Below are 26,895 nucleotides of genomic sequence, written 5' to 3'. Positions count from 1 at the left end.
GTTTATGTACCTTAGGCTTATATAGTGTATGTGTGTATTATATGTATACACCCAGAATACACATATATATATAGCACAAGTATAGTACACTAGGTTTTATATATGTGCATATATATACATATTTACTATACACATAGACTATTATGTATGGTACTGTACTACTGTGTATATAGTATATACTACTATATCTATTACTATATGTGTATGGTATATATGAGCATATATAAAACCTAATATATTTGTACTATACTTCCTGTGATCAGCTACTCAGCTGTTCTTCCAGTCCATATTTTGTCATCTTGTGGACAAATGTTTGTGGGTTTAGTTCTGTAAATAAGAGTAATTGTTTCATAAAAGCAGAGTGAGTCCACGTCTTTGACATGCTCTGAAAGATCTATCAGCACCTTCTGCTTCTAGTCCCAGAAGTTTCCTGGCTGCAACAATGAATACTGGCCTAGCAGGTGTCCTCCTAACCCTAATCTTCAGGCCTTGTCACATCAAAAGGCCTTTCCTTTCAGCAAAGGCAAGCAAAGCATCCTGTGAGAATTAACATCTTAAAAATGGAAATAAACTAGAGGTTTTCTCTAGGATTTTTTTGTGTGCGTGGACTTGTTTTTCCCTGCATCTTTTTGGCTTTTCTGGGTTTTTTTGTGGAGCTGAAGCTGTACCCTGTGATCATACAATTGGCTGCCAATATCAAACTTCTGCTGATAAATACAGATAGGTATGCGAAGTCCTTGACTAGTTTTGGGTGTGTGCATCTGTCTCCCCCAGTTACAGAAACAGCTGTCTGGCAGGGGAGCTTTTGGAAGACTGGTGCATTGAAGGTACTGCTGGGCAGCACAAGTGAAGTGTGGAAGGAGAGGGTGGCTCTGCCCCAAGAGGAGCTGACACTTGCTGCGTTGCCAGAGCCTGCTCTGCCAGACTCCATGCCTGACTCTTACCGATGCTGGAAACTGTGGCAAGCACCAGACAGCCTGCGAGGGTGAGATTGTGTGTTATCTCCCACAGCTGCCTTTGCGTGGGGGAGGGCACTGAGAGTTACAGCAATAGACAATTTGTTAAAAGCTTGCAATTTTCAGCTTGTTCTGCTAGTGAACTTAGCTATAGCTACATCAGTTAATTATGATAAGAAACCACTATTACCAAAACAATGTTTAATTTTTAAAAAAAAATTTATTTCACACTTCTATACAAATATCCACAGGTAATTTCTAATAATGGAATGATGTAGCACTGCTAGCTGGTATTAAAAAGTTTGAGATAAAAGTATACCAGTGACATGACTTATTTTTCAAGAACTTTCAGTTTAACATGGCTAAGACATTCGTGTTCTTAGGCGAGGGCCACAATCTGCTTCTAAATCCAAGGCTACTGGTCAAGCTTCTTAGCCTCTGATGAGCCTGGCTTCTGATACTGCTGAGCCTTTTGGCAAATAAGATAGATAGAATTTTAAAAGCTCAAAAACTGTGTAATAGCTAAATACATGTGTAAGTGTTCATAAAATCAGGGTCACAACATAATGAGATTATTTAGTGGGAAGAAGAAGAGTCTATTAAATGAATGCATTTCCTATAATGATAACTTTTTAAGTGATCACACCTTCCAAGAAGGTATATTCAAAGTTAGTAGTAAAAATAAGACACTTGACGACTGCCCTCCTAGCAGGTTTTTACCCTATGAGGGGAAAAAGTACCAAGAGGTTTTTGCATAGTTCAAATTACTAGCAATTAACATGCACACTTTTTGAGCAGAATTTTGTTTCACACGGAATAAACAATTGTGAACTAAATACTCATTCTTAAATAGTACCAACACTTTAGAACATGGGTAAAAAAGTAAACTCTTTAAATAGTTTCATCAGTTATGTTACAATAACTAAATTACTGATAAACACAACTCGCGGTTCTACTTTTATTAACATTCAGGTATTCAAGATGATTCAGTAGTCTCAACGTGGATAGCTCAGATCCCCGTAGTTAAGGTAAGTTAGGCATTTATAGCCTCCTTCAAGTGCTGTAGAACAGTTGCAGTAGTCAATGCCTTTTGCCAAACAGGAAGTCCTTACAAAGCTGGAAAGCTGTTTCCAGAGAACCTCTCACGTTCTTGCAGTAAGTATAAAACTGTATCTAAACCCCCTACTTCTGCTTGGTGTCCAAATTGTTAAATAGTCTGAAGTAATATACAAACCATGTTACAAGACCCGATAATTCCTATTACATCAAGTTACGAGTATCAGGAAAAAAAGCCCTGTACACATTACTGGAATAAATATTTACATTTTTAGAAAGCATAGGCACCTCCAGTGATGTATTAAAATGCAGTGAAAGCCTCAGGTCTCGTAATCTGAAGTTCAAAAACACAGTGGATTTGAAGGTTCGGTTAAGTCTTTGGCCTAACAGTTAGTCAAAGACAATGATTTATAACAAAAATAAATACAAAAATGACTGAAATATATATATATACAAAAAGTACATCTAGTATTCAAGCCTCTTTTAAAAAAAACCTGTGTATATTTGTTTTGAGCAAGAATCACAATCTGATCTTAAAAAAAAAAATGGAGCAACATGACCTATTGCACATGTAATTTAAGATGATGCTTTTTGTTAAACCCTAACTACTGCAGCAGGCAAAGTTTATGACTAAAGTAGATTTGCAGGTCTTCAGATTATACTCAAACAAAGCGTGTTAAGGCCACTGTGTGTTTATAACGGACTGTGCATTGAGGGAGGGATGGAGAACCTGTCTTGACCTTAACCATGCATGCCTTGCACACCTAAGAAGGTTAGGATCACAGGAAAAGGTCTGTGGTAGTGGTTTTGCATATTTTGCAGAAAAGACCCCAGATCAATACAGCATCTTCTAAAGTGTGAGTTAGATTTGAAGGGGAAAAGAGGCAGTCTGGAAATTAAATAATGCAAATAAAGTCTGTTGATGAAGCAATTTTAACTGTGCAAACAAAAGCCTCAATATAAGTAGTAATATCTACAATCAAATGGTGAATGTCCGTAGTGTTCATAGGTCTAACTCCATCAGTATTCCATTAATGAAAACATTACCCTCTATCTGAACTTTGTGGATGGAAAGTATTTTTCCCTAAGAATAACTTTCATTTTCATTCCATTTTGTGAACCACTGTTTTGTCTCAAGGTCTTTGCATTTCCCATCTTTGATCTGTCGCTCTTCTTTTCGAATTCTTACAGCATGGTATCGGGGGACACTGTCTTCGTACCTAGAACGCTGGAAGAACCCGCACTGCGGCAGAGAAGAAAAAGAACAGTTTAGGTGTAAGTTGCTGCCAAAGTACTACAATTATAGAGGCAAGTAAATTCTTCCTTTGCACAAACATACAGCTAAGAAAATTGAAAACAAAAATACGTAGAGCAAAAGTGTAGCTTATGTAGCTGTAAAAATTGTGAGCCAACTGGTGTACGTTAGTTGCTCCAACAGCAGCTGAAGACAAATGGCATAGTCTGACAATCCAGTAATCCTCAAAAAATCCAGTAAACCTTAAAAATATTCCACCCACTAACTTTCTAAATTTGTTTCGCAAGTCTTGTAAGTCTTCTTTATAAAGCTGCTCATTCATTTAATGAGATAATTTAATGCTGCACAAAGAAATAGATACAGCTCAGGAAAGCTTGTTTCTCCTCAATCCAAGATAGGTATGTACTTCAGCATCTTCCTGTATGGTGACATGATTTACCTTTAAAAAACCTACAGAAAGATTTCCAGAGCCTTCAAGAAAAGTTACACTAGGGCCTTGTTTTTCAAAGCACCATCTCAACTACAGTCACGAACATGAGTCTTGCTTAGTTAGCATAAAAAACGCATGTAACTTGAAAATTCTGTAATGTGCCATGACACAACTAGATGAAATCCAGTACCGCTTATTTATTTGCCCTGTGGTTCATTATTCAAAGATACTGTAAAAAACTAATTTTATCTATTGAGGAATGGACTGAAATTAATTTTCAAAACAAAATAGAGCTATGGCCACAGTGTTACAAAGATGATAACTGGTAAACACTCAACTTTACAAGCTTATGGGTCACTGATGTCGAGATTAAGGCTAAGAGACATTTGTGCCATCCAGCTGTCATTAGGTACAGCTAGGAATAAAAAAGATTAAAGCAGCAAGGTTTTGTTCATAGTATTTGGGGTGGTGGGGTTTTCTGGTTTTGTTTGGGTTTGTTTGGTTTTTTTTTAAATATGTACTAGAACTTCCATGGGACTGAATTTTTTAAAAAAATTACATCCAGACATAGACCAAATTGTTAGACCTCTCTTAGTTAAGACTGCATTAGACATTGTTTTCATGTATTTTAGTTAAGAATTCCTCCCCACCCTGATCCCAAGCATCACTTATTAATATAGTGTACATGCATGTAATATCTTAAGTTGAATAAAGGTTGCTAGGAGCATAAATCATCATGCATCTAGTAGCTTCAGCAGAGGAAAGTGTTCCTAGAAAAGTATACCTTAGAACTGAAGGAAAACAGATGTTTCCACAGTAATTAAATCCTCATTATGAAAACGTCTTTCATTATAAGCAACATTTATCTTTTAGCATGCACTAAAGGTTAGTAAAGCAAGTTTTTTTTATCATCCACATAGTCTTAGCTTTAAATCTTAACTCTGCATTGTTGGTCACTATCTCCCAATCTTAAAAAAAAAAAAACAAAACACCACTTACTTGTACTGTTAAAACATAAATTTAAAAAAAACCCCAAACTTAAAAAACATTGCAACAGATCAAGATGTTTTCTAAAGAAATAAACAAAAAGCTTTTTAGACCAAGGTAAACACCTGTGTTTGTTCACGCGCACCAAAAGCTGAAAATCTATCGACAGAACAAGCAAGCAAGTACGATAGTTTGAAATACAAAAGTTAATAGAACATGTGCAGTAAAAGCTTCAGTTAGCCACCGCAACCATAGCATGTGCCACAGCTAAAAATTAAAAAATATCATCAATTACCAATTACAGAAGTAGATCAATACTATGCATCAGAAGTAAGCCTCTCTTTATCAGATGGCTGAGCATGGATCTCAGCCTTGTGATATGTGGCATCGTAATGATCTTTCTTATTTCTCTTGAAGAAACCACACTACAAGGAAGCAAGGCATTTAGTCAATTTTTGAGGACTGGAGGAAGTCAAACCTATTAAAACTGCCTTAAATTACTGAACTATCTTCCAATCTCCCTTCACAGGCAAAAAAAAATAAATCACAATAACTCATCTGTTTCTAGATCTGAGAACTTCTTGGACTAACTCAATCTGTAAAATAATAGAATTGCTTGAGGTAAAGAATATTATTTTAGAGGCATTTTGACAGATTTGTAATGCATCTGTTGTTTTGCATTTTGGTTTTTTTTGGTTTTTTTTTTTTTTAAGAAAAGCTACTATAAAGTGTGTCCAGAGCAACTAAAGCTTGTTGTCAAGAGCAGAAAGAAGTCTATTCAGAAACCTGTTTGTGGACTAGTGCACAGGATAGACAAAAACATGCAGCAGAACAAAAATGAGTACTGCTTTGACCCGTACAACACAAGCATTTGTCTTAAACCAATCATGTAATTTTCTTTGAAGCACCATCTTTGTCCTTTATAAGATGGCACAGTGTTTGTCATCAAAAGAAGCATTTTAACCTGTCTGTGCATATGTGAAAATGTATTTTCATGTGCAGTAAGACACTAGTAATAATTTAACAGCCCACCCAAAGTATTAATTCATCAGGAAGATTTGCAGCAGGGGCTAGGCATTTATTAGAAAATAGGGAAGTCGGAACTTTCCTGGGAGAAGTAACCTGCAGCAAATGATAGCTCCTCAGCAAAGCCAATTGCTGCAGTTTCTCCAGAAGAAAGTAAGTGACAGACAGGATGTTCTTCTTCACCACTTCTTTCTTAATAACCTTCTGCTATCCCGTAACAGCAAATACTAACTGCCTGTGCCTGTAAAAACTAAGAATAAAGGACGGCCTTGTTATACTTGGAACCACAATTACTTGTAAAAATGCCAGAGGTAGTTAGAAAAATAGGTACTTGGTTTTTTTTTTCCCTTTTGCAAATTGTTACCTTTTTGTTATACACACTTATTTTCTCCTTTAGGGTTTTCTAAGGTAAAAAGCCAATACTACAGAAATTCACCAACAGACTGGCTACGTATTATTTCTGTATACCTTTTGGTTATTTTCATCCACTAGGAGTTTAATGGTATTTCTAAAGTTCTGAGAACAAAGCCTTGCTAAAACATTTGTAGATAGTTCACATGAAGTTTTACGCCTAACTGCAGAAGCCCCACTTAGCTGTATCCATCCGTATCGAAGTACCTATGGCCTCTGAACATTTCTCTCATGTTTTGCTCAGAGCTCAAAATACTTCCTTTTTGAGGATGTGGAAAAAGAAAATAAAATTATAACAAGTCTTCCCATATAACCATTTTCCTTCCAAATGTTACAAAACTGAGAAACTGATAACGGTAATGTATGTTTTGGGCAGTTTTGCTCTATTTTGAGTCCCAAATGCAAACGAAAATACTTAATCATTTGCTTAATTAGTTTGCTATCTTGTCAGGAACTGTAGACCAGGAAATGTAAAATAACCAGATGAATAAAAACTCACCTTCCACAGTAAGAATACCAACAGCGCAAGCATCAGTATTCCAGCAAAAATAGCCACCGAGATGATCCACCAAGGTACTCCTGTATAAAGTGCTACTGGTTTTGCAGGAAAGACAGTAACACGCACCTAAAGGAGAGAAAGTATGTGACAATGGAAAGAGCATTTCAGAAGCATCCATGTTTAATATAGAGCTGCAATTTATACAGTCATCTCTTCTCTAACAAGATGACTTCTCTCATCTACAAAATGTTTTTGAAGATAAAGTTGATCAATTTGATATGGTAGTGGATTTTTCCAACCCAATTAAAAGGTAAAAACAATCAGTAATTCAAAACTCAGTTAAAAAGCTAAACTTTTAGCTACTTGTGTTTTAAAATAGTGGGGATTTTTTGGTGTTTGATATAAACTGGAAACATCACAAGCATAACATACAGTTAGCATCAAGTGTTGAACCTACCTGAGCAGCTTCGTTTGTGAGTTTAACATTCTTCGCTGCAACAGGAACACTGATTGAAGCCCTAACGACAATGTCCAGGTAGTTCATTTTGGAGTATTCCTGTTCCAAAATAAAATATGGACATTAGACGCAGAACGGGAAAGAACTCTGACCTTTCAAAAATGTCAGGTAAGAGAACTTACTTCTAAGAAAGTACTGTTCCACAGCCTGGAACGCAGCACAATAGATGCCTTGCTGTCTAAACCCTTCAGGGGACACTTTATGTCCACGCAGCGTGCATTCACATTGCAGTCCTGCAATTACACATTTGTACATGTAAATAAAGATACATCCTCACAAATTGTTTAAAGCCCCCCCCAAGATTAAAAATTAGATTATATGCATCATATTTATGTGCAAGAACCAAAATCTGTTTGTACTGACAGCAATAGGGAAATACAATGAAGATGCTATTGCCTTTTTATTTCAATGTACTTTCCTATTTCTTTCTCATCAGTAGATAATGGTCAAATTTTAAAAGCATCGATACTTGGATTTAAGATAAAAACAAAGCAAAGAGATACCTTCTTTCACCCTGATAAACTCAGAAAAACCCTGTAGTGAGTGCAGGGGGAGGTATGTGACAAGACTTTAGTTGGGGCAATAGGCTTACCAAGGTCTTGTATTTTCTTTCTGAGAATAAAGAAAAGGCTTTGCTGTCTGTAATCTGCTTCTCTGCAACCTCACGTTTCCTTCTTGAGTTATGGGATTCCTAAAAGAGAAAGAAAGGAAAAAAAACCCACACAACAAAACATTAAGAGAGTTTAATAGTTTATCATAAGTGTCTCTGAATTCTGACCCCATACAAGCAGAGAAACAAGCTCAAGACTATTTTCTTGTTCCAAGATCAGCACGTGAGTGACATCATCATATATCCCTACTTATCTACATTATTGCTAATAGTAGAGTCAGGACAACTACCAGATTTTGAGATTACCTAAAGAAAGGTCAACTGACTTCTTTCTTTAATAGGTCAAGGGGGTGGGTTAGATTTACAAAGCTTTCGATGCTATTTCCATTTTTGTTCTATATAAAGGGTATTAATGTTACTATGCTAAAGAATAAGATTGTGCTATGATCAGTAGATGCATTTTTTTTTAAACTGTGTATTACTTGTACTCACTGAAAGTTTCATTAACTAATGTAGTGATCTGACAAGAATGGGTTTATGTGCATGAAGTTTTAATGTGAAAATTAGAACTCCTAAATGATTTTAAGATTATATGAAAAAAAATAACGAATCCTCAGGGTTTAGGGAAAAAATCTTGCTAGATAGGCACAATGAAGGGCTATGAAACTTGCTCGAGAAATTCTTTTTATCATATTTGTTGTAAATGAGTAAATTTAAATGCAAGCCCTTTCTCTTTAAAAAACTGCATGGAATTCCCCCAGGCTGGGGAGACGCTTACTGTTGTTTATTGTTTTTCTGTGTAAGAACTCAATCAGTTTTCAATAATGCTGATGAAATTCATTAAAGCAAACAGCGACTTCAGCATATGACAGCAGTGCCCATTGCAAAACCAGACACCCTGACATAGCATCTATCCTTCAGCATGTTATCCTCTTTAGCTGTTACAAAGTCGCCTAATAAGCTTAAGACTTGATACGTTCTTCATGTATTGTGCTCACACTCAAGACAAAAAAAAGTCCTTGTGGAGGCAAGCTCTTGTGCCCTACTGTCACGTGCTGCGGTGCTTCCACGGTGTGCTAATTCAGGAACAGAAGACAGGGTAACATACCGCAACACGCAAACTATTGATTTCATTCTCGGGTTGGCAGGAGACTTTTTCCAAGCCTTCGGAATCTATTTTCATCAAATAGAGCAGCCATTTGCCATTACTAATTTCTTTCGGCCATTGGATGTCCAGGGAAGCGGTACCAAATGTTTTCAGTGGTCTGCCCAAATTAGTTACCTGTTAAAACAAACAGTCTTTAAACTGTGAAATACTTTTTAAAGGGATTTTCTTCTCAATGGAAGGTGTTATTGACATGGGCAAGTTTTAAACATGCAGCTAACAGGAAATTTAAAAGCAGATGAAAGACGGTCAAAACAGCATAAAGACAAAGCATATACTGAAACTAGCACACTCAGATAGCAAGTAAATAGAGAGTTTAAACATATAAGGATTAAAATTCCCTAACGTGAACTTTAAGCTGTTGATTTTTAGAAATCTGTCTTCATGTGAAACAATAACAACTCCAATTCAGAGTTAACAAATCATTCAATTACATAACTCAGGCAAATTGCAAGTTTATGAGGAACTCTGACACAGAAAGATAACCAGCTCTTGCTCTCCTAAGTCTGAACAGTTGTTTCTCAACATGTTTTTTGCTTTCTTAGTGTTGCTGTTCATGATAGGAAGTCTAAAACAGATACTCTATCTGTTTATACTACTTTAATACATGCATGTAGGTACAGAAGGAAGTAAAGGACTGACAGAGATGGACTTTAATCCTCACAAACTACAGCGGGGCTTGCATTAATGGTGTAGAAAAAGCAACACACTTTCTGATAAACCAAGATTTTACAGAACCAACATGGTCTCTCCCAGCCTTCTTGATTTATTAATTAGGCAGAAGACCAAAAGAGTGAAATAGACCCACACATTCAAAGTGGCTCCTGCAGCGTCCCCCTGTGCTTGCTGAATCCTGCATGCAGGAAGTACCCACGCTCGCCGTCTGTGTGCCTCAGCCAACACCTGGGCATGCCACAGTGAGTGTTCTGGGTTTAAATCTTGTTCCCTTCCTGCGCAGGGTTTCATGCTGTACAGCTGAATGTGCATGAACTGCTCCAAAAAACAAAAAGCGTACAGCCAGCCTCAGGCCACTTCCTCAAAAGATGATCGTAAAACATCAAGGCCGAAAGAAGCTCTAGTCTGCAGTCAGACTGCATGTTCTGATTAGGAAGTCAGGATTTTGGGACAAGAAAAGCCAATTTTAAATCCAGAAACCTTTCCAAGTATTCGTATGCATAAAGAGAGAAGCTGTTCATTCGATTAAAAGCAGTGGTTGGCATTAATCTAAATTACTCACTCCGAATTCATATTCTATGAGGTTTCCAATATCATCTTCAGATTTCATAGCACTCTCACCAACGATGTTACCTCCAAAATATACCTGAGAAGGCTTAGCAACTCTGTTCAGGTGGGGGTGGGGAAGGAGAATAATCAGATTTTAATGAAGTCTGCAGCAAAACTGTCGTCCCCACCCCCCCCACCATTTGTTACGCTGTCAACACTTACCCAGCGAGTGATAAAAGCAATTCAAGAACCACTTTAGCACTAGCTGTAATTGGAGTCAAATTAACTTGAGTGCTTGTTCTACAACGAAAAGGAAACAATGCTGTTTATTTTACAAATTTAGTGGTTTTCACTTTACTATTAAGTTGCTTTTGTGTATCGAACAAATTAATTTGAAATGTTTACAGTTTTATATAAAAACATAGCATGCACATACAAAGAACACTTACGTTTCCAACTTCAGATTAATGTCCAAGTCTGTTGTATCAACATTAACTTTAGTGGTACTTAAGATCAGATAAAAGGTTACCTAGACAAGAAATAACATCCATGAAATATGTAAACATTTTATAGAATATATTAGTATATGCAATATTATAGAAATACGACATCAAGTTCTAGAGTTAAAAAGGCAGATCCCAAAACAAATGTCCAGTTATGACACACAGAAACTTTGGATGACTGCAGTCAGGATTTTATAACTCAAGTGAAATAGGTACAACTTACGTTGGAATTTCTTTTGAAAGGATTTCCAAGTTCACACTCCGCTTGAGAACCATTTTGGTTGGCACCACATGTTAGCTGTTTTTCCTGATTAAACAGAATACATTCTTAAGTAAAAATATGCAGAAAATATTTCAAAATTTTAATATCTTTTTTCTTAAAAATACTTACAGGATAACCCCTCATCTCCCTGAATGCAGAATACGTCAGACTGTCTGGAAAAGTTGCAATTAGTTTAGCTTCATAGGCATCTTCACCATCTTTTTGTGGATTTTTTGCATCAGATGGATTGTTTGTCACTGTTATTTCCAGGGCAATATCTTTCTGATCTTTCAGAACAAGCACTGGCATGCCGTTTTCACTACAGGAACAGAGTATACAGGGTTGTGTGCATTAGGAAAACAAACATGTATGAAAGTTTGCTTCTTACTATAGTTTACCCAAATGTAATTCCCTCTATTAGGGAAGAATTACTGTAAGACCATAAACGCATGAATGGTCATAAGTTTTTTTTCCCAGACAAGTATTTCATCTCTGAAAGTAGCCAGCAGTTAGCAGGATACAACAGACTGATACACCCCTCAAGTAATCAAGAGTTGATATAGTATTTCTGAACCAGCACTTGTTTAATAGTGATTAATTTTCTCTGAATAAATCAACTGTCCTACTTTCTTTTTGTAAAGTATACACGCTTTTGGTTTCCGAGTCAGATTGTGGCACTCACTGCTAAAGGTGACTGACGACAATAAGTAAACACACTTCCTTTTTTTTTTTGTTGTACACCTCCTTTCTCATTTCACTGGCCCTCCAGGGAGGAAGGATGCAGCGGGACATTAAGTGCGTGTTACGGCAAAGTGATTTCTCTGTTCAGTTCTCTGTAACTGCTTGTCTTGGGCTACTAGACTATGGTATATCACGTTGTCATACTCACAATCAAATTTCATCTCAAAAATAGTGAACAGTAGCACATAATAAACTTCCACAAGGCTGGTTTAGAATCTCATTTCCACAGGGGTTAGAACCCTTTTTTTCTAACTTTTAGCCCACACCTGCACAGTTGTGGCCACTTTGTACCTGCTGGGCTCGGTACCATCCCTCTTCTTCTAAAGCTCATTCCTGCTCCCCCGGCTTCCTCACCCTGACAGATCAGTAAGTAGTACCTACACAGGCCCGCGTTTGGCAGATTAACAGAACAAAGCTGCTCTACCTCCCAAAATCCTCTCCTGAAAGTTATTTTAAGCACTTGTTAATAATTTGATTTTTAGCAATGCACTAATCAAGGCTTACATCGGTAAATAAGTAAACCTGTCTTCATTTCCTTCTCTAGTACAGAACCGGTACTGAAGTTTCAGATTGCTGTGACATTCATTGTCTTCTCCACATCCTTCTTTTAAGAACTCCACCTAAATAAAACAAAAGCATTTTTACTGCATGCCACATGATACTAGCTTAAAACAAGATTTCTGATGTGCACGGTGTAAAGCATCTACAGGGAACTCAGAGACACTTTCCTGGATGAGTATGATTTTAACCTGACCCTTCTTGTCTGTCAAGGGAGTTTTTCTTTGTGAGACATAGCCCTTGATGCTGAGAATTTAGACTTTTAAATGTGACTAAAAGACAGAGTTAGATAATTCTATGTGAGAGGTATGCTTCTAACAAGGAAAAACATCCTTAAGTCTGATTCTTCAGTGAGCACTGAGGAAACGAGATCTTTTACCCGAGATATTCCCTCTCTTTTACGTCACTGCTGCAGAGCTCTAATACTGTTAGAGCATCCTAACTGTGGAAGAAGTAGACTGGACATTAGTTTGTGATGTGGATAAGCATTCACAGCAGGAGGCGATGGATAAGCCAGCACTGTGCCCTTGTGGCCAAGAAGGCCAGTGGTCTCGTGGGGTGTATTAAAAAGAGCGTGGCCAGCAGGTTGAGGGAGGTCATCCTCCCCCTCTGCTCTGCCCTGGTGAGGCCATATCTGAAGTACTGTGTCCAGTTCTGGGCTCCCCAGTTCAAGAAAGACTGGAGAGAGTCCAATGGGAGGGCCACAAAGATGATCAAGGGACTGGAGCATCTCTCTGATGAGGAAAGGCTGAGAGACCTGGGGCTGTTTAGCCTGGAGAAGAGAAGACTGAGGGGGGATCTCATCAATGCTGATCAATATCTAAAGGGTGGGTGTCAGGAGAATGGGGCCAGACTCTTTTCAGAGGTGCCCAGTGACAGGACAAGGGGCAACAGGCACAAACTGGAACACAGAAAATTCCATCTCAACATGAGGAAAAACAGCTTTCCTTTGAGGGTGGCAGAGCCCTGGCACAGGCTGCCCAGAGAGGTGGTGGAGTCTCCTTCCCTGGAGATAGTCAAAACCCGCCCGGACACGTTTCTGTCCAACCTGCTCTGGGTGACCCTGCTCTGGCAGGGGGTTGGACTAGATGCTCCAAAGGTCCCTTCCAACCCCTACCATTCTGTGATTTCCATTTTTAATCAAAAGTACATTTCACCCTAAACTTGTTGGGGAGAGAAAAAAAAATACCTAGCAGCTATACCATCTTCACTTTTGTTGCAAAAGAAACACAGGATCTAGTTCATAACATTTTGTAACAAGTTCATACCAAAATATAAAATATAAGCCAGTATAAAATATAAGTCCAGTGCCACCCCAGTTATTTCCTTTCGTCATAATTTAGGTGTCTACAGTCTTTAAAATTCAGTGATTTATCGAAGTGCAGATTTATGGGAAAACGTGATATCAAAGACTTACTTTTGTGGTCTTTGTCTCAGATTCATTTGAATTTAGAATTGGTATAAGATCCGGAAGCGCTCGCTCTTTTCTCGGGGACGGTGAGCTAGACTCCAGGCCGGCAATTTTAACACTGACTGATATTGGAATGGGGCGTAGCTTATCTTTAATTTTTTCCTGTTAAATATTTTAAATGGCATAGTTAGTGAACAGCACAGAGAAGAAAACAAAAAGACTAGCTTTTGATATACATTTTAGAATAAGCTGTAAAGTAAAATCTTTGCTGCTACATTTCACAGTATTAAAACTATTCACCACACAGAAAGCCAGCATTTTCTAAAAACGTGCAAGAACCCAAGGAGCCTAGCCCTGCTGTCTTGTCTGTTTTTTCTGGCTTCCCGATCTGATGATTTCTCTCACCATTAAGAATTCCCAGGAATAACAGGTGGTAACTTGGGCAAGTGAAATTCACACTACAACAGTAAAATAACACACTTTCTCCCTATTGTGTAAGTTCAAGCTCTTTAATTTGCTGTGGTCAAAAGCACCTTGGAGGCTCATTACGGCTGAGCTGTGGCTGGGAATCTGTTCGGCTTCTGGAGCGATGCCGCCCTTAAGGGCCAGTGTAGCAGCCAAGTCAGAGAGCACGTACCAAGCTTTCTCGTCCTGCCCATTCATCCCCTCCAAAATCCCATTGGGTTAAAATTCTTTTCCTAGCCAGCCACACCATTAAATTCTATAACAATTACTTCCACTGGAAACTGCTCTCCATTTTTGGCATTTATTCCCTCTGTATTGTCCTAAATTAGTTCAGCTCTGTGGACCTCCAGAGCATGCTGCAGTGGCTACAACTTTTATTCGTACTTTGTAAGATGGGCAACAGGAGGAAGCAGCTTGTGTGCAGGGAATAGTAAGGTACTACTTAACTACGGTCGTTTGCTAGTTTTGAAGCTTTATGTTGCACGTGACTTTTAAGTTCTATACAAAGGTACCGTGAGGCTGAAAAAAAAGAGCATGCTTTTGTTTTAAAGGGATGTAAATTAAATAAAAATAAAATACTCTGCCTTACCTGCAGTACAAGCTTGGTGGTCACACACTCTTTGGAGTTCTGCCCCCTTAGGGTTGTACTTGCAGTAAACTGATCAGACAGGTGGTCTTTAAACCGTACCCTAGACGGCAGGCCTAACTGCCGCCTCTCGTTTTCGGCTTCAAACGTATAGTTGATCTCTGTGAAGAAATAAAGTAGGTCACTATAAAAAGAAGATCCCTTGCCTTATTAAAAAGGACTTCAATTTCTCCAGGTATGATCTTACAACATTATTCTAGAAAACTGTTTCAGCCAGCGCGGGGCTTTGCAAACTGTTTTCAGTTATTTACAATGCTTTCTCCATCTGTCAGTTTTGTCCCTGTCCAGTTGAGGGCCTGGTGCCCTGTGCATGTATTTAAAGGAAACTTCTAAACCAAATCCTTTTATTCCAGAAGCACCCCATTGCTTTCCCAGCACGTAGAGCTGGCGGGAGGAGCTGTAATAGCTGCTGTGGAGCCAGTAGAGGGCTGATACACACAACTTTGGAAGTACTCTCACTCACCCGTCCTTGATTGCTGCTTTGTCCCAAAGAGCGCCTACGCAGCCAGCAGGATTTTGAGGTCAAGGTAGACTGTTAATTTTAACACTGAAAGCAAAAGCATGACTAGAGCTTTCTAGTTGATGCTGAGGTATCTTTTGATAGATCTGAACTCTGTGCATCTTTTAATCATCTCTGTATTCATTGAGCTAATTCAACGTTGCAAGGATGGGAACGGCACACGGTGTGCCAGACAATGGATTTTACAACTGAGAAAATGCAAGACATCAAAGGAGGAGAAGGAAGTTTGGGCTTAAAATTCTTCTAATTTCCTCTCAAAATGGTGCAGTTTTCTGAGGTGTAGTAACAGCAGCATTGTAATAAGACATAAGAAACTAATGCTTCACATTTTTAGCTACATTTATGGCACAGTCTTCCAGGCTCCTACTTATACGAAGATTTTTTATTTCAGTTACTGATTTCCACAAAACCATTTTCATTGATTCAGAACACTGTTTTACAGGATAAGTCTACAATAAGAAATAGTGCTTATTAATGATATATAAAATGGGCTTTTAAAACTATTTTCTAAAGCAACAGTAGCCTAAAGAAGCAAAATGTTTTTGATCTGTAGGGCAGCCTTATATTACCTAGAAAGCTTCAGTTCAGTCTGTCATCCACAGAACTTCCTAACACGTGACTCTAAATATGTGTTACCCTAAATACAGATAGTGCAATAGCTGATTGACCTCAGTATTGAGGCCCGCTTCAAATTTGACAGTCACAGTCTGAGCTGAGTCACTATAATTTGAGTACTGTTCTTCCCTGATAACACTCTAAAGAAATAACAAAAACCAAACCACGTGACAAACAGATCAAAAATATTATCTTCAAAACTTACTTATTCTTGGATTTAAATCACTGGGGTTTGCAGTATATTGAAAACATGCTTCCACATCCATCCTGTAAAAAAGCACCAAGAAATTAATATTAACCTAAAAAAGGCACGGTCCAACAGACTGAAAAGTTTTAATAGTCCATTGACTGATACTATCAGTGTTATGACTGTGGTTTTCATGCTAGAACAGTAACTTGTTGCTTACTAAACTGAATTACAAAGCAAGAAAAAATGATTAATAAGCTATTAGGAAAAAATAGTTTCTGGCATTTGCTCTTACATCTCTGCTCACGAGAAAGCTGTTCAAGTTAACATACTTGTAAGCGTTAAAAGTCTTAAGTGACAAAGTGACATTCATTTTCAAAAATGGGCATTTGCAATAGAACATATTCCACACCTTGTCTTTGGCACAGCAGTCATAACAAATTGAAGAAGTCAAGATGATCACGTGTAGATACATTTGCTTAACCTGCACGAGTGTCATGTCCCTTCACTGGAACATCATCCCTGACTGAATGAATGTGGACAACGGAAAACTCAGTACACCGCGGCTTCTGATATAACAGATATTTTAGATTTACCATATTCCGCTAGGGTCCTCGGGGTTCTTTTTCTTTAGATCAATTCTGTGAGGCTGTACTGTAATGCTTCTTCTAATGCTTATCACAGGCCGAGATCTTCATTTGAGGGAAAAATGGGGAATGAAAAGACAGGGTAGAAAAAGAAGGGAAAGTTTCTGTTAAGATTAATGAAATAATTCATGTAGAATGCCAGATGCCCTCTGTCCCTGCACTGATTTGCAACAAAGACACCCCAGGAAACACAAGAGTTTGGCTTTGATAATGGTTAGAAACAAAAGAAAACTACTTAAAGCTAAGCAAAGCACATCACAAAAAACAACTACAGTTGTCTTAAATGCCTGACAGGGAAGTAAGTACATTAGTGTGGTGGTGTGGTTGTCATTTTATACACATATAAAAAAAACCTAGAAAAGTCAAAGTGATGGTTCCCACACCAATGGTAATTCAGCCCCTGTGAAGAACTGTAGGTACTAAAGTTCATTCAGATTAATGCTCACACCAGCGTTGGGTGGCTGTGGGAAACGATGTTTTCATTTCCCAACTCCTCTGCGTGTGGGCTGTAATTGTAATTCAGTCTGACAACTTTTCCTTTCTCTTCCTTTTTGGAAGGGACAAGAAAAGAGAGTTCAGATGAACAAATGAATGAGCTGATCCTGCTGTCCTCGAAGCATCTAAGGGTTGGTTAAAATGGCCATTAAGCCACCTCCATCTATTCTAGCAATTTTCTTTTAACTGGGCCATCCCTTCACTGTTTGTCACCATAAAGGTTTTCATTCTCACCTTTGTAAAAGTTTTTGTACTGCTCCTTTTGAGTAAGACAAACACTGAATAGTCTAACCAACTTCCCTTCCACCTACTCTGTTCTCTTCCACAAGCAAGAGGAGCTGCTTTTGTTGGGGCTGTTTCAGTGTATTTAAGAACACTCCAGTTATGTACACAGATACGATACACCTTAGAGATGGCATCATCAAAAAATTGTAGGAAAGATCATTTTGGCTGAAAGGTAGAGTTGTTTTCATGCTCAAAATTGAGATAAACAGTTTTGGAGTTTCTGCTTCTCCTCCTTTGGGACCTGACAGCGACCACCAAAGACCTGAACTTGATGCAGCATTCACAGCGCTGATGAGGAGACAGTCCTTTCCTCCTCATTACTAGTGATTCAACTTAACAGTATATTAAACTGGGGAAAAAGCAGAGGTCTGCAGAAGACCGTTGCCTCATCCCTAATTAAGGCATGTGCTATGGAAATACAAAAGGATCTTCACAGATCCACAGAAGAAAAGGGCTTCTTCACAGCTGTTCCATGGGACGCCACTGCAACCTCAGCAAGGCCATGCGCCTCGCCGCTTTCGCATCCTCAGCTACAAAAGAGGGGTTTGGTTTGGTTCTATCTTCAATAAAGCAGGATTAGATTTATTGAACAGCAGCAAACAAAAGCTCTAGCAAATGTATCGGTTAACTTCCCGTCATCAGGCAAAAGAATTACTCATCACCCTTAATTCCATCACAGGACACGGGCATCCAGGTAAGTTACCACAGGGCAAAGCCGGGGGACGGACAGACGACACACAGCAGCGCTCCACAGTAACTGCCCCCGATCACCCTCTTACCCTGCACTGATTGTAAGGCAGCTTCTCAACAAGAAGAGGGGTATAAAGTAACAAACCAATTTACGGAATTCTGCCCCGGCCTGCCCCCTCCCAGGAATTTCCAACTCCCAAAAGGAAAAATATACTCCAGGCCAAACAGCTTTTAGTTACTTCTGAGCAGTTTGTCTAAACCCAAAACTTTGGTGTAATTAGTTACAGTTCTGTGTAAAATACCTGAACACGGATACAGAATCTGAAAGGGAACCAACAGCAATATCAGGGTAGGAATTTTTATCCAGGTCCATGTTTCCAGCAATAGAGTAACCAAAGAAATTGGTGCCTGTTTTTTCACCATCAAGAATCTAAAGAGCAAACATATTGACGGAATTCAGACATTTAAAAACTAAAAAACTATAAAAGTTAAAAAAGTAACAAGTGAAGATCATTGTCTTACGGCCAGAAAATTAAAAAAGAAAAAAAAAAAAAAGAGAGAGAGAGAAGAGATACAAGGAAGCAGGACCCCTGTGTTCAGGTAAATGACACTGAAGTACCAAGATGATTTGATTTTCTTCCAAGAAGTTACTTTGCAAATAGCAGTGAGTACCACAAATGACTGTTTTGCATAGAAACGTTGCCTAGCTTATCTTTATTTATAGTATTTATGCAGTATAGGCACTGGAAACTGAAAAAGTATTCTAGAAAGTATTCCAAGAGTATTCTAGGATAATAAAATTCTATTCTCACCTTGCAAACTGAACACAGTGGTCCTCAAGAAAAAAAGGAAAAGGCATAAATATTTTTAATTACTAAAGAAAGCGTAGCAGTAGTAATGAATGAGAAAATTAAGAAACTAATTATTTTCAAATCCCAAAATGTCTTTCAAAAAAACCCCAAACTTACACATCTACATGCCTTTTTCCTGTCTACGTGTTATTGGTGCCAAAGGGCTGCCCCAGAAGAAAAACGTGTATTAAAATCAAGAATTCCTAATCTTTCTGGTGAGCAGTGCAATCTTGGAAGGGCCCTGTGACTTTTCTGCATTGCCACCACCCCACCAGTAGCAACTGAAAGGGAGAAGATGGGGAGCCCTCTCATTCCTTTAATTTTGTGCAAGACTAATGATATATAAAATAAAGGTTATTTCATTACCTGTGCTGGTTTTGTATTTATTCCATTCTTGGATCCATGATAAATGTAGACTTTGCCAAAACCATCATATGGAGCCCCTACTGCAATATCTGTTGAAAAAAAGTTGCAACATCTAAAAATCATTCTTACTCTTTCTGCAGCTTGCAATCATGATAAGGGTACAATGTTCCAAGTCTGGCATTAGCAAAAAAGTCGCATCCATTTTTATTGTAATCATTTCACTCACCTGGATATCCATCCTGATTAATGTCCCCAACACTCTCAACTGCAAGACCAAACATGGAGTCAGTGGTTCCATTTAAGCGAATGGGTTTTACTCCCTCCCATTTGCCTTGCTGGTTAATGTAGATGTACACAGCGCCGCCGATATCTCCGCTTCTGTCAAAATACTGCGGGGCTCCAACAACAATGTCTTGCCATCTTAGAATTAAAGGGGAAAAAAAAAAAGTGCTTTTACGGAAGAACTGTGAAAAATAAGCGACCAGACTGTGGTCTCAAGGTCAGTAGCCAAAGAGCTGCTGAACAAAGACTAAAAAGTACATTAAACTGGTTGGGCAACAACAGCTCCACTGACAGTACGAGCTGATTATATTCCCTTTGTGACACACAAGGATCTTCTAGGGCCTTCTTTGGGTATGAGATTTGTTTACACTGCTTAAATTCAAATAAACTCTTTTCTATAATTAAAAACGTAGACTGTGTCCTGAGTGGTTCTCTGAGATGCTCGCCATTTCCTCCAGCAAAAGATGGAAGATGGGATTTGGCATTCCTTCTATTTCTAATGTGAAAAACCAGATCAGAAATAAACCAGATTGCCGTCCTTCACTGTACAGGCAGCAGGAGTTACCCAAGGCCGTACCCATCACTGTTGAGATCCACAACGGCAACATCGTAGCCGAAAGAAGAGGCCAGCCCTTCTCCTTCAAACATGTGCTCCAGGGAAAGCGCTCTCTGGTTTTTCTCTTTTTTCAGTAAAACAACTGCTCCGCTGTGGTTGGCTCTTGGGGCACCGGACACAAAAGTCATCTCATTCTGGGAGACAATTCCCTTACCCGAGTCCAAAGAGAAACCTTTAACAGAGAAAGAAACAAAGTAAAACCAAACTAACTAACAGCTTGTATTGTTAACAGGAAAAAGAAATTCCCCTACTATATTAAAGTGGTATATTGAATAGAAGCTTTGTGTAAAACGCACTATGATGTAACTGGGAGTTCTCCATTTCTGTTTGGACTGGTGGACGCACGTTCACAAGTTTACACTCCTCCATACATTATATTTAAGTATTTCCCCCACAAAGCATATTATTTCATTGCTTACTCATATCTACTTTTCACGGACACCAAATACAAGATCATTTTTAAACACACCAGCTTAGAAATGACTGCACCTTACCACTTGAATATAGCTCGAGCATTTCACCTCTGGCAAAATTATTGTAAAAATTCTTAAGTACTAGTCAGTATCATTCTATTGCAAACATGCAAAATGTACCACACAAGCACAGCGTTTTACATGAATGACGTAAACGGTATTTGAGAATGACCTTACACAGTAATGGTGAAATTGGCAATTTTTATTTAATGCAGCCCCCTAAAGGACACATTGAAATAAATTTAGTCTTATGCATTCTTTATAGAAGTCAATACATTTTAAAATATATGAAAAACTGAGTTAAAAGAATATATTGCGTATACCAATATATCCAATAAAGGCCAAACAGAATGTTAGGCACATTGCAAGGCAGACAGACGCCAGCCAGTAGACAGAAATCCCCCTCCTGAAACACTTCACCACTACCATGAAAATTCTCAACTACAGTAATTCACAATGAGAAAGTTTCAAAAAAATTCAGGGAGTCCCATCTTGGGGAGGAATGAGAGGGTTTGGAGAAATGCATGACAAATCAGCGTTTCTCTGAAGCCATGTTATTTTGCAAGCTCCTCTTCATCTGAATCCCTGTTTTGACATGCTTTTACTTGCAATGCATTTGAGATGAGGGGATGGAGGGGAGAGGATCATGTCAAAGGTCTGGAGATCATGTCTGACCAGGTGCTGCCACCCCAAGTGGTCACAAACCTAAGTAGCTATTCATCATTACATCCACCGATTTGTCCACCTGTGTGCCGGGGGGCAATGTTTTGTACACAAACTGATCTGGATGAGTATCAGATACAGCTGTCAAAAACAGAAGACCTGTAAACACGAGCGAAAGATTGAAGAGACAAAAAATAGCAGTTAAGCAAAGCAGCTATAACCATGTTTATTTAGTGTCTAAACAGAGGGAACAGCAATGCAGGGAACAGCAGGCTTGCCTGGAAGAGGTCCTGGTTGTGACAAATCAAAGGCAGCATTTACATTTAGGAGATAAATGCATTTGTTATGAAACTGCAAAAAGTCAGTATTACTCCGTTCACAGCAAAAGACACCTCCACAGCACCCCTCACCTTACCAATTCTTATTTCACCAGAAGAGGCCAGCAGCTTGTCTTTCTAGCATAAGCTTTTACAATTTTTTTTTATTATTATTTTTTTTACACCCAGTAATTACTGCTGATATTTAATGGAAGTTTATGTTCTATTTCTTCTAATAGATATGTACCTCTAAGTCGGCTCTTTTCTTTACTTGCTTTTACTTTTTACGTTAGCAATGCCCTTCCCATCTGTTCAGCTTTCCACCACTCACACAGAAGTTCCAGTTTCAAGTTACCAAAATTGTATTTGTTGCATATGCCAAAAAGCAGTGGATCGATACCCCACAGAAATCCGCACTAGAACAGGAAGGTTCTTCACACTTGAGGCCTTTCCAAAATTGCAGCATAGCCTTTTCTCTGCACCAGCAAATCTCCCTGCTGTACAGAAACATCCACTGCCTAAGGACAAAGTGCAAGAGACTCACTCCCTGCTACGCGCACTTAAAATATAAACGCTACTGGTATTATGGCATCTTAGAGGCCTGTAAAAACTTGAAGAATTAAAAAATTGCACTCACCTACCAGGAGAAACTGCAGTTTTAACAGTTACATTCAGAAACTCAATTTTTGATAAACCTTCTGATACCACATGGCAGAGACCTTGTGATCAAGGGCTACAGATCCTTAGACTGTACTTAACCATCAGAGTGATGAGAATCACTCCCTGAGAATCTGTAGGTCCTCATCACAGCTCTTCAATCTCTCGTTACGTTAGCAGCTCTTTTATGTACCTCAGCAGAGTCTCACACTTAAAACCAACCCATAAACATGGCTGGAGATGTGAATTATCCAAAACAGTTAATATGTTACAGGGTCCACAAACGAAGGATTTTCTGCTCCCATATCGTATCATCGCACCAAGCTGGGATCACAAATGTTTAAGAAGCCTAAAGAGATTTACCATACGTACTTAATCCTACCTAGGTAACTGTTAGCTGGAACAGGAACTAGATTCTTATCTTGGCGGCTCTCATCACCAACTTCGTAAGGCCCATCATCAAAGATACCCAGATCATAAAATGTCTGATTCTTTTGCTCTGCGCGAACCACCCCTGAAGAAATGAAATGATAAAATAAAAGCAAATGAATGGTAAGGGAGAAAAATAACAGATAAATGGTTCCCAACTAACGTTAATTATGATGAATGAGAGAGTGACTACTGTTTAAATGGGACAAACACAGGACAGTGCACTTGGTGACAGTGTTTCCAAAAGGCAATGGATCTCTAAGTTCTCCCTGTGTGCCAGAATCTCATGCTGCTCTACAGAGAGGCCATGCAATGGTCTGGAAAACATGGGACACTATGAAAATTCTCAACAAAAACATGGGACCAACTTGGTCAGGAACCACCCTCATCCCTCAGTTCTTCACCTCATAAAGCCTCTCTTAAAAGGGAGGTAAGGACACAGCAATACACGAAAAAATTTACTGTTCAGCTCTGACAAACACCTGTGATATATTTAGAAAACATTATTTAAGGGGGAAAGAGATATTCTTTGATAAAGCGTGTGCTTCCCTTTTATCAACAGGCATATTTAACATTTTGGCAAGCACAAACATGTTTTTCCATGATACAAGAGTACTCTTACGACGGATACACTGTTGTAGCACTTCTCTGCAATTAAGTAAAAGTGTCTGAACTCAATATGCTGTTTCAGCTTGGTCATTTTTTTGTTGACAGATGCGTGGAAGATTAAGTTTTCAGTAAAGTACACCTTGTGCCAGAGCTTAACTCAGAGATTTTGCATGGTTCACATAGCAGGCACAGGTGTACGAGGGGAAAAAAAATGTAATGGTTCAAGAATCAGATGTTCTAAAGAGGGAAGTATTTACAGCTGTTGGTGTAATGAAGTGTGACGAGAAAAATCACTTTAAGAGACGGAGCTGGCCATTTAGACGCTTCTCAATATAAACTAACAGATAAAATCTAGGGGGTTTTTTCCCCTTAAGTTTTGGAATATCTCCTGGATAATATAGCGTACTTGGCTCTTAGTCAGACAGATCATCCATGGAATTTTACATGGATATCAATGGCATTAGATATGAATACAGGTAGTATTGCTCTGTTGAGTTGTCTTCCTGCAATCCTCCAGTATGTAATTTGGGAAGTACTACTTTCCACAGATTTCACAAAGAATAAGGGAGAATACTGCAGGATAAATGAAGATCTCAGTGCAGCTATCTAACTTTTGCTCAAATGCAGGAAAAAAGGTTGGTCAAATGACTTCAAAATAATTTAGTAATTTGTTCCAGTATGGACGTCTCAAAGCAAGCACTCAATCCCACCATAAGATTAAGACTAATAAGGGAAAAATTTGCTTTACATATGTGCAAAGTTCCATTATCCATTCATAAGCAGTCCCTCAAAGATATTTAAAGGAACTGCAGTAAGTATGTTTGATACAGGAGCATAGCATTTTGCAAAAGCAGGGTAAAATCATTAGATACCTATTACCCTCTCCCCCTCAAAAAAAAAAAAAAAAAAAAAACAAAACAAAAAAAAACACCAAAACCAAAGAAAACCACCTTAGGATGCAACCCTTGTGAGCAATCTCAGAGGAAACGGGAAGGATAGGCAGGAAGGAAGCCAGGTCGTACCTTTCCAGTTGTAAGTGCCTGGGGCACCAAACACAATATAATGATAGTCTCTAGTAAAAGTAGCAGCAACACCTTGCTGACAGGAACCAAACTTCTCATGGCCTCTCAAACGGCCATCGCAAAAACTCCATACTCCATTGTCCATATCATCCTTAATGGTGAGATCCTGGCTCAGCACGTAGCACCTTCCAATGATATCCCGGGTTTCCTGCACTGTGTTTACATACTGCCTTTTCTCATAGCGATGTGCACACGTCTGCAAGACAGAAGAAATAGTAAGTGAGGCTTTCTGTATGTCTGTATGCAAGTCATCAAAGAAGGCTGGTCTCCTTTAGCAATACTTCACGCTACCAATGCTGTAAATTGGTCACCTTGGAGACATCTGTGTTGCAATGCAGAGAGTCCACTGTTCCCTACGGGCAACATATGGGAAAATATGGGCATCTATGGATACAAGTCAGGGCAACTAGCTTCACAGTCAAGGAAGGCCGTGTGGTTAAATTCCTCTTCTCTGTGGGATTTAGGGTTTTTAGCTCTAAAGCTTTCCCTGATACCTAATCCCTCTCTTCCAAGAAGCGAGGAGAGAACCACCCTATCTCTCAAAGAAGGAAGCGGTTGTGTTTCCCCACAGCTGTCAGTTAAATGATTTACATGCTTGCACAGGACATGAGAACCTGGTCCAACTACGATCTACCTGAGACTACTCAGAACTCACCCCTTCCAGAAAAGTGCCACAAAGCACAGCCTGAAAGCTTTTCCAGTCAAGGGGAGGGAAGTTGTTCCTTCTTCCTACGTTGGATGTTCCACTTAGGGGATAATGGTGACTGGGACAGAGCAGCAGCACTGAGCACAACCTGTTCCTTAACCTTTTAGGCTGTTCACCTGGGAACAGAATTCTAATCAAATATTTAACCCAAAGGATGAATAGCCACTGGGTTAAGTGCTGTAACCACCAAACCACTGTAAAAAGAGATGGAACAATCAAACCCCTTTGCCAGCAGTGTTTTTTGCAGAACCAGATGTAGCAGGCGTGTGAAGAGCAGAAGCAAGCCAGGTTTCTCAGCTGATACACTTTTTCTATGGTTCCTATCAAGGCTTAAATATTAAGCAAACACCCAGTTGCTCCACACTTCGAGCACTGCAGAACTGCCCCGCTGCACAGTGACCTTCAGGCTGCCCACACCTCATCTAATAAGTGCGTTTCCCACTTATCACCTACAATGAAAAGTTCCTGCTCAGAAAAGACAAGACAGCATTAGTTGATGATTAATGATTCAATAAGCAGGACTCTTTCCATCTGCTCTTTCCCTCTTTGGGTTCTGAGGCAGGCTGAAACAAGTTATTACTGGCTCTATGTTCTTAAATAACTCCAGATTCGCACCCTGAAGTTGCCTGCCTCCAGTTTCGGAAGCAGTGACATGAACCTGCAAGAATTAGATGGGGAAACCTCACTGCACACCCATTGTATGATGTAGCTGGTATCCTGCAGCACCATTGGAGGTTTATTTAACTGAGAAAGAGCTAAAAAAGTAACACTCTCTGGTAACTCCAGGAAGTTTTTTCTCTCTGTATTGCATAAAATAAAGAATAACTAGTAGTCTTACTGCAGTGCAACGGCCACATTAATTCATAGGAGCAACTCGGTCAGAGTCCCTGATGAAAGTTAAAGTGAAGCCAATCATCTTGGAAAACAGGCTCATGAGAGCCTGCTACTTTTACAACTTTTATCACACTATTTTTCCCTACTTCTGTAGCCAGTAGTACTTAAAAGAAACAATGTGTATATCACAAAAAAAAGAAGTGGACACACCTGAAAATGAACCATCCATCCTAGATCGTTACAAAGGTTATTAAGAAAGGCCAACTCACAGTTAGAAAAATAATTTAAAGGTTTTACAATCTTCAAGTGTCTTACTTTGCTAGGGAGACATTTAAGTCCTTATTTACAAGGAATCACAGGAGCAAACACAGCAAAGTCAGAAAGCTGCACAGAAACACAGACCATTCAGAACGTTTACTGTAGACCCAAAATGCTTTTGTAAGCTAGTCCTTTAGACTTACCACCACATTTCCTCCTGGCCCCTGGCTTTGGACAGTTACACCCATCCATTGGTCTTCTTTACTCTCTATCTTCGGGTCAGCTGCAGAGTATCATAAATCATAATACAGCTTCAAATATTAACAGTTAACTACTTTTTTTCCTCTGTCTCTTTTTTTTTTTTTTAAAGTCCCTGTCAGGACAGGCACTTCATACAGTACGTGAGACAGTCTGCAGGTGGCAGTGTCTGTACACTTTATCACTGACAACATCCATTTTAGTGAACATTTTTAGCGTATTACTTCATGTCACATCAATTTACAAAATAATAAGAATATCCAAATCTACCAAGATTTAAGCATCTCACGCTATCTTAGCAACTAAGCTACAACTTATTCTGATGCAAAAAAA

The 26,895-nt window shown here is 38.9% G+C and overlaps 1 protein-coding gene across 3 annotated transcripts in view; it reads right to left on the bottom strand.

Annotated features, from left to right (window-relative positions):
- Nucleotides 1–1,113: 1,113 nt before the first annotated feature.
- Nucleotides 1,114–26,895, bottom strand: part of ITGA6 (integrin subunit alpha 6) — a 47,879-nt gene continuing 22,097 nt past the window's right edge. The window contains exons 3-26 of one of the 3 annotated variants that reach the window (XM_063340750.1): nucleotides 26,508–26,587; nucleotides 24,447–24,702; nucleotides 22,769–22,900; nucleotides 21,455–21,571; nucleotides 20,238–20,448; nucleotides 19,605–19,798; nucleotides 19,379–19,467; nucleotides 18,464–18,591; nucleotides 16,641–16,736; nucleotides 16,063–16,124; nucleotides 14,666–14,823; nucleotides 13,618–13,773; nucleotides 12,147–12,262; nucleotides 11,031–11,220; nucleotides 10,863–10,946; nucleotides 10,586–10,665; nucleotides 10,359–10,436; nucleotides 10,150–10,252; nucleotides 8,856–9,029; nucleotides 7,730–7,828; nucleotides 7,260–7,370; nucleotides 7,078–7,176; nucleotides 6,621–6,746; nucleotides 1,114–3,255 (exon numbers count right to left, since the gene is read on the bottom strand). In XM_063340750.1, the coding sequence (XP_063196820.1) occupies nucleotides 3,097–3,255; nucleotides 6,621–6,746; nucleotides 7,078–7,176; nucleotides 7,260–7,370; nucleotides 7,730–7,828; nucleotides 8,856–9,029; nucleotides 10,150–10,252; nucleotides 10,359–10,436; nucleotides 10,586–10,665; nucleotides 10,863–10,946; nucleotides 11,031–11,220; nucleotides 12,147–12,262; nucleotides 13,618–13,773; nucleotides 14,666–14,823; nucleotides 16,063–16,124; nucleotides 16,641–16,736; nucleotides 18,464–18,591; nucleotides 19,379–19,467; nucleotides 19,605–19,798; nucleotides 20,238–20,448; nucleotides 21,455–21,571; nucleotides 22,769–22,900; nucleotides 24,447–24,702; nucleotides 26,508–26,587 (3,098 nt within the window). In that variant the 3' untranslated portion in view covers nucleotides 1,114–3,096. Of the gene's footprint in view, nucleotides 3,256–4,979; nucleotides 5,110–6,620; nucleotides 6,747–7,077; nucleotides 7,177–7,259; nucleotides 7,371–7,729; nucleotides 7,829–8,855; nucleotides 9,030–10,149; nucleotides 10,253–10,358; nucleotides 10,437–10,585; nucleotides 10,666–10,862; nucleotides 10,947–11,030; nucleotides 11,221–12,146; nucleotides 12,263–13,617; nucleotides 13,774–14,665; nucleotides 14,824–16,062; nucleotides 16,125–16,640; nucleotides 16,737–18,463; nucleotides 18,592–19,378; nucleotides 19,468–19,604; nucleotides 19,799–20,237; nucleotides 20,449–21,454; nucleotides 21,572–22,768; nucleotides 22,901–24,446; nucleotides 24,703–26,507; nucleotides 26,588–26,895 lie in introns of all 3 variants that reach the window. The other 2 variants (XM_063340749.1, XM_063340748.1) reach the window with 2 other exon arrangements.

This window comes from Chroicocephalus ridibundus, chromosome 7 (genome assembly GCF_963924245.1).
Source record: "Chroicocephalus ridibundus chromosome 7, bChrRid1.1, whole genome shotgun sequence".
NCBI classification, from domain to species: Eukaryota; Metazoa; Chordata; class Aves; order Charadriiformes; family Laridae; genus Chroicocephalus; species Chroicocephalus ridibundus.
Note: the sequence above shows the minus strand (reverse complement) of the source record. Positions and strands in the feature narration are given on the sequence as shown.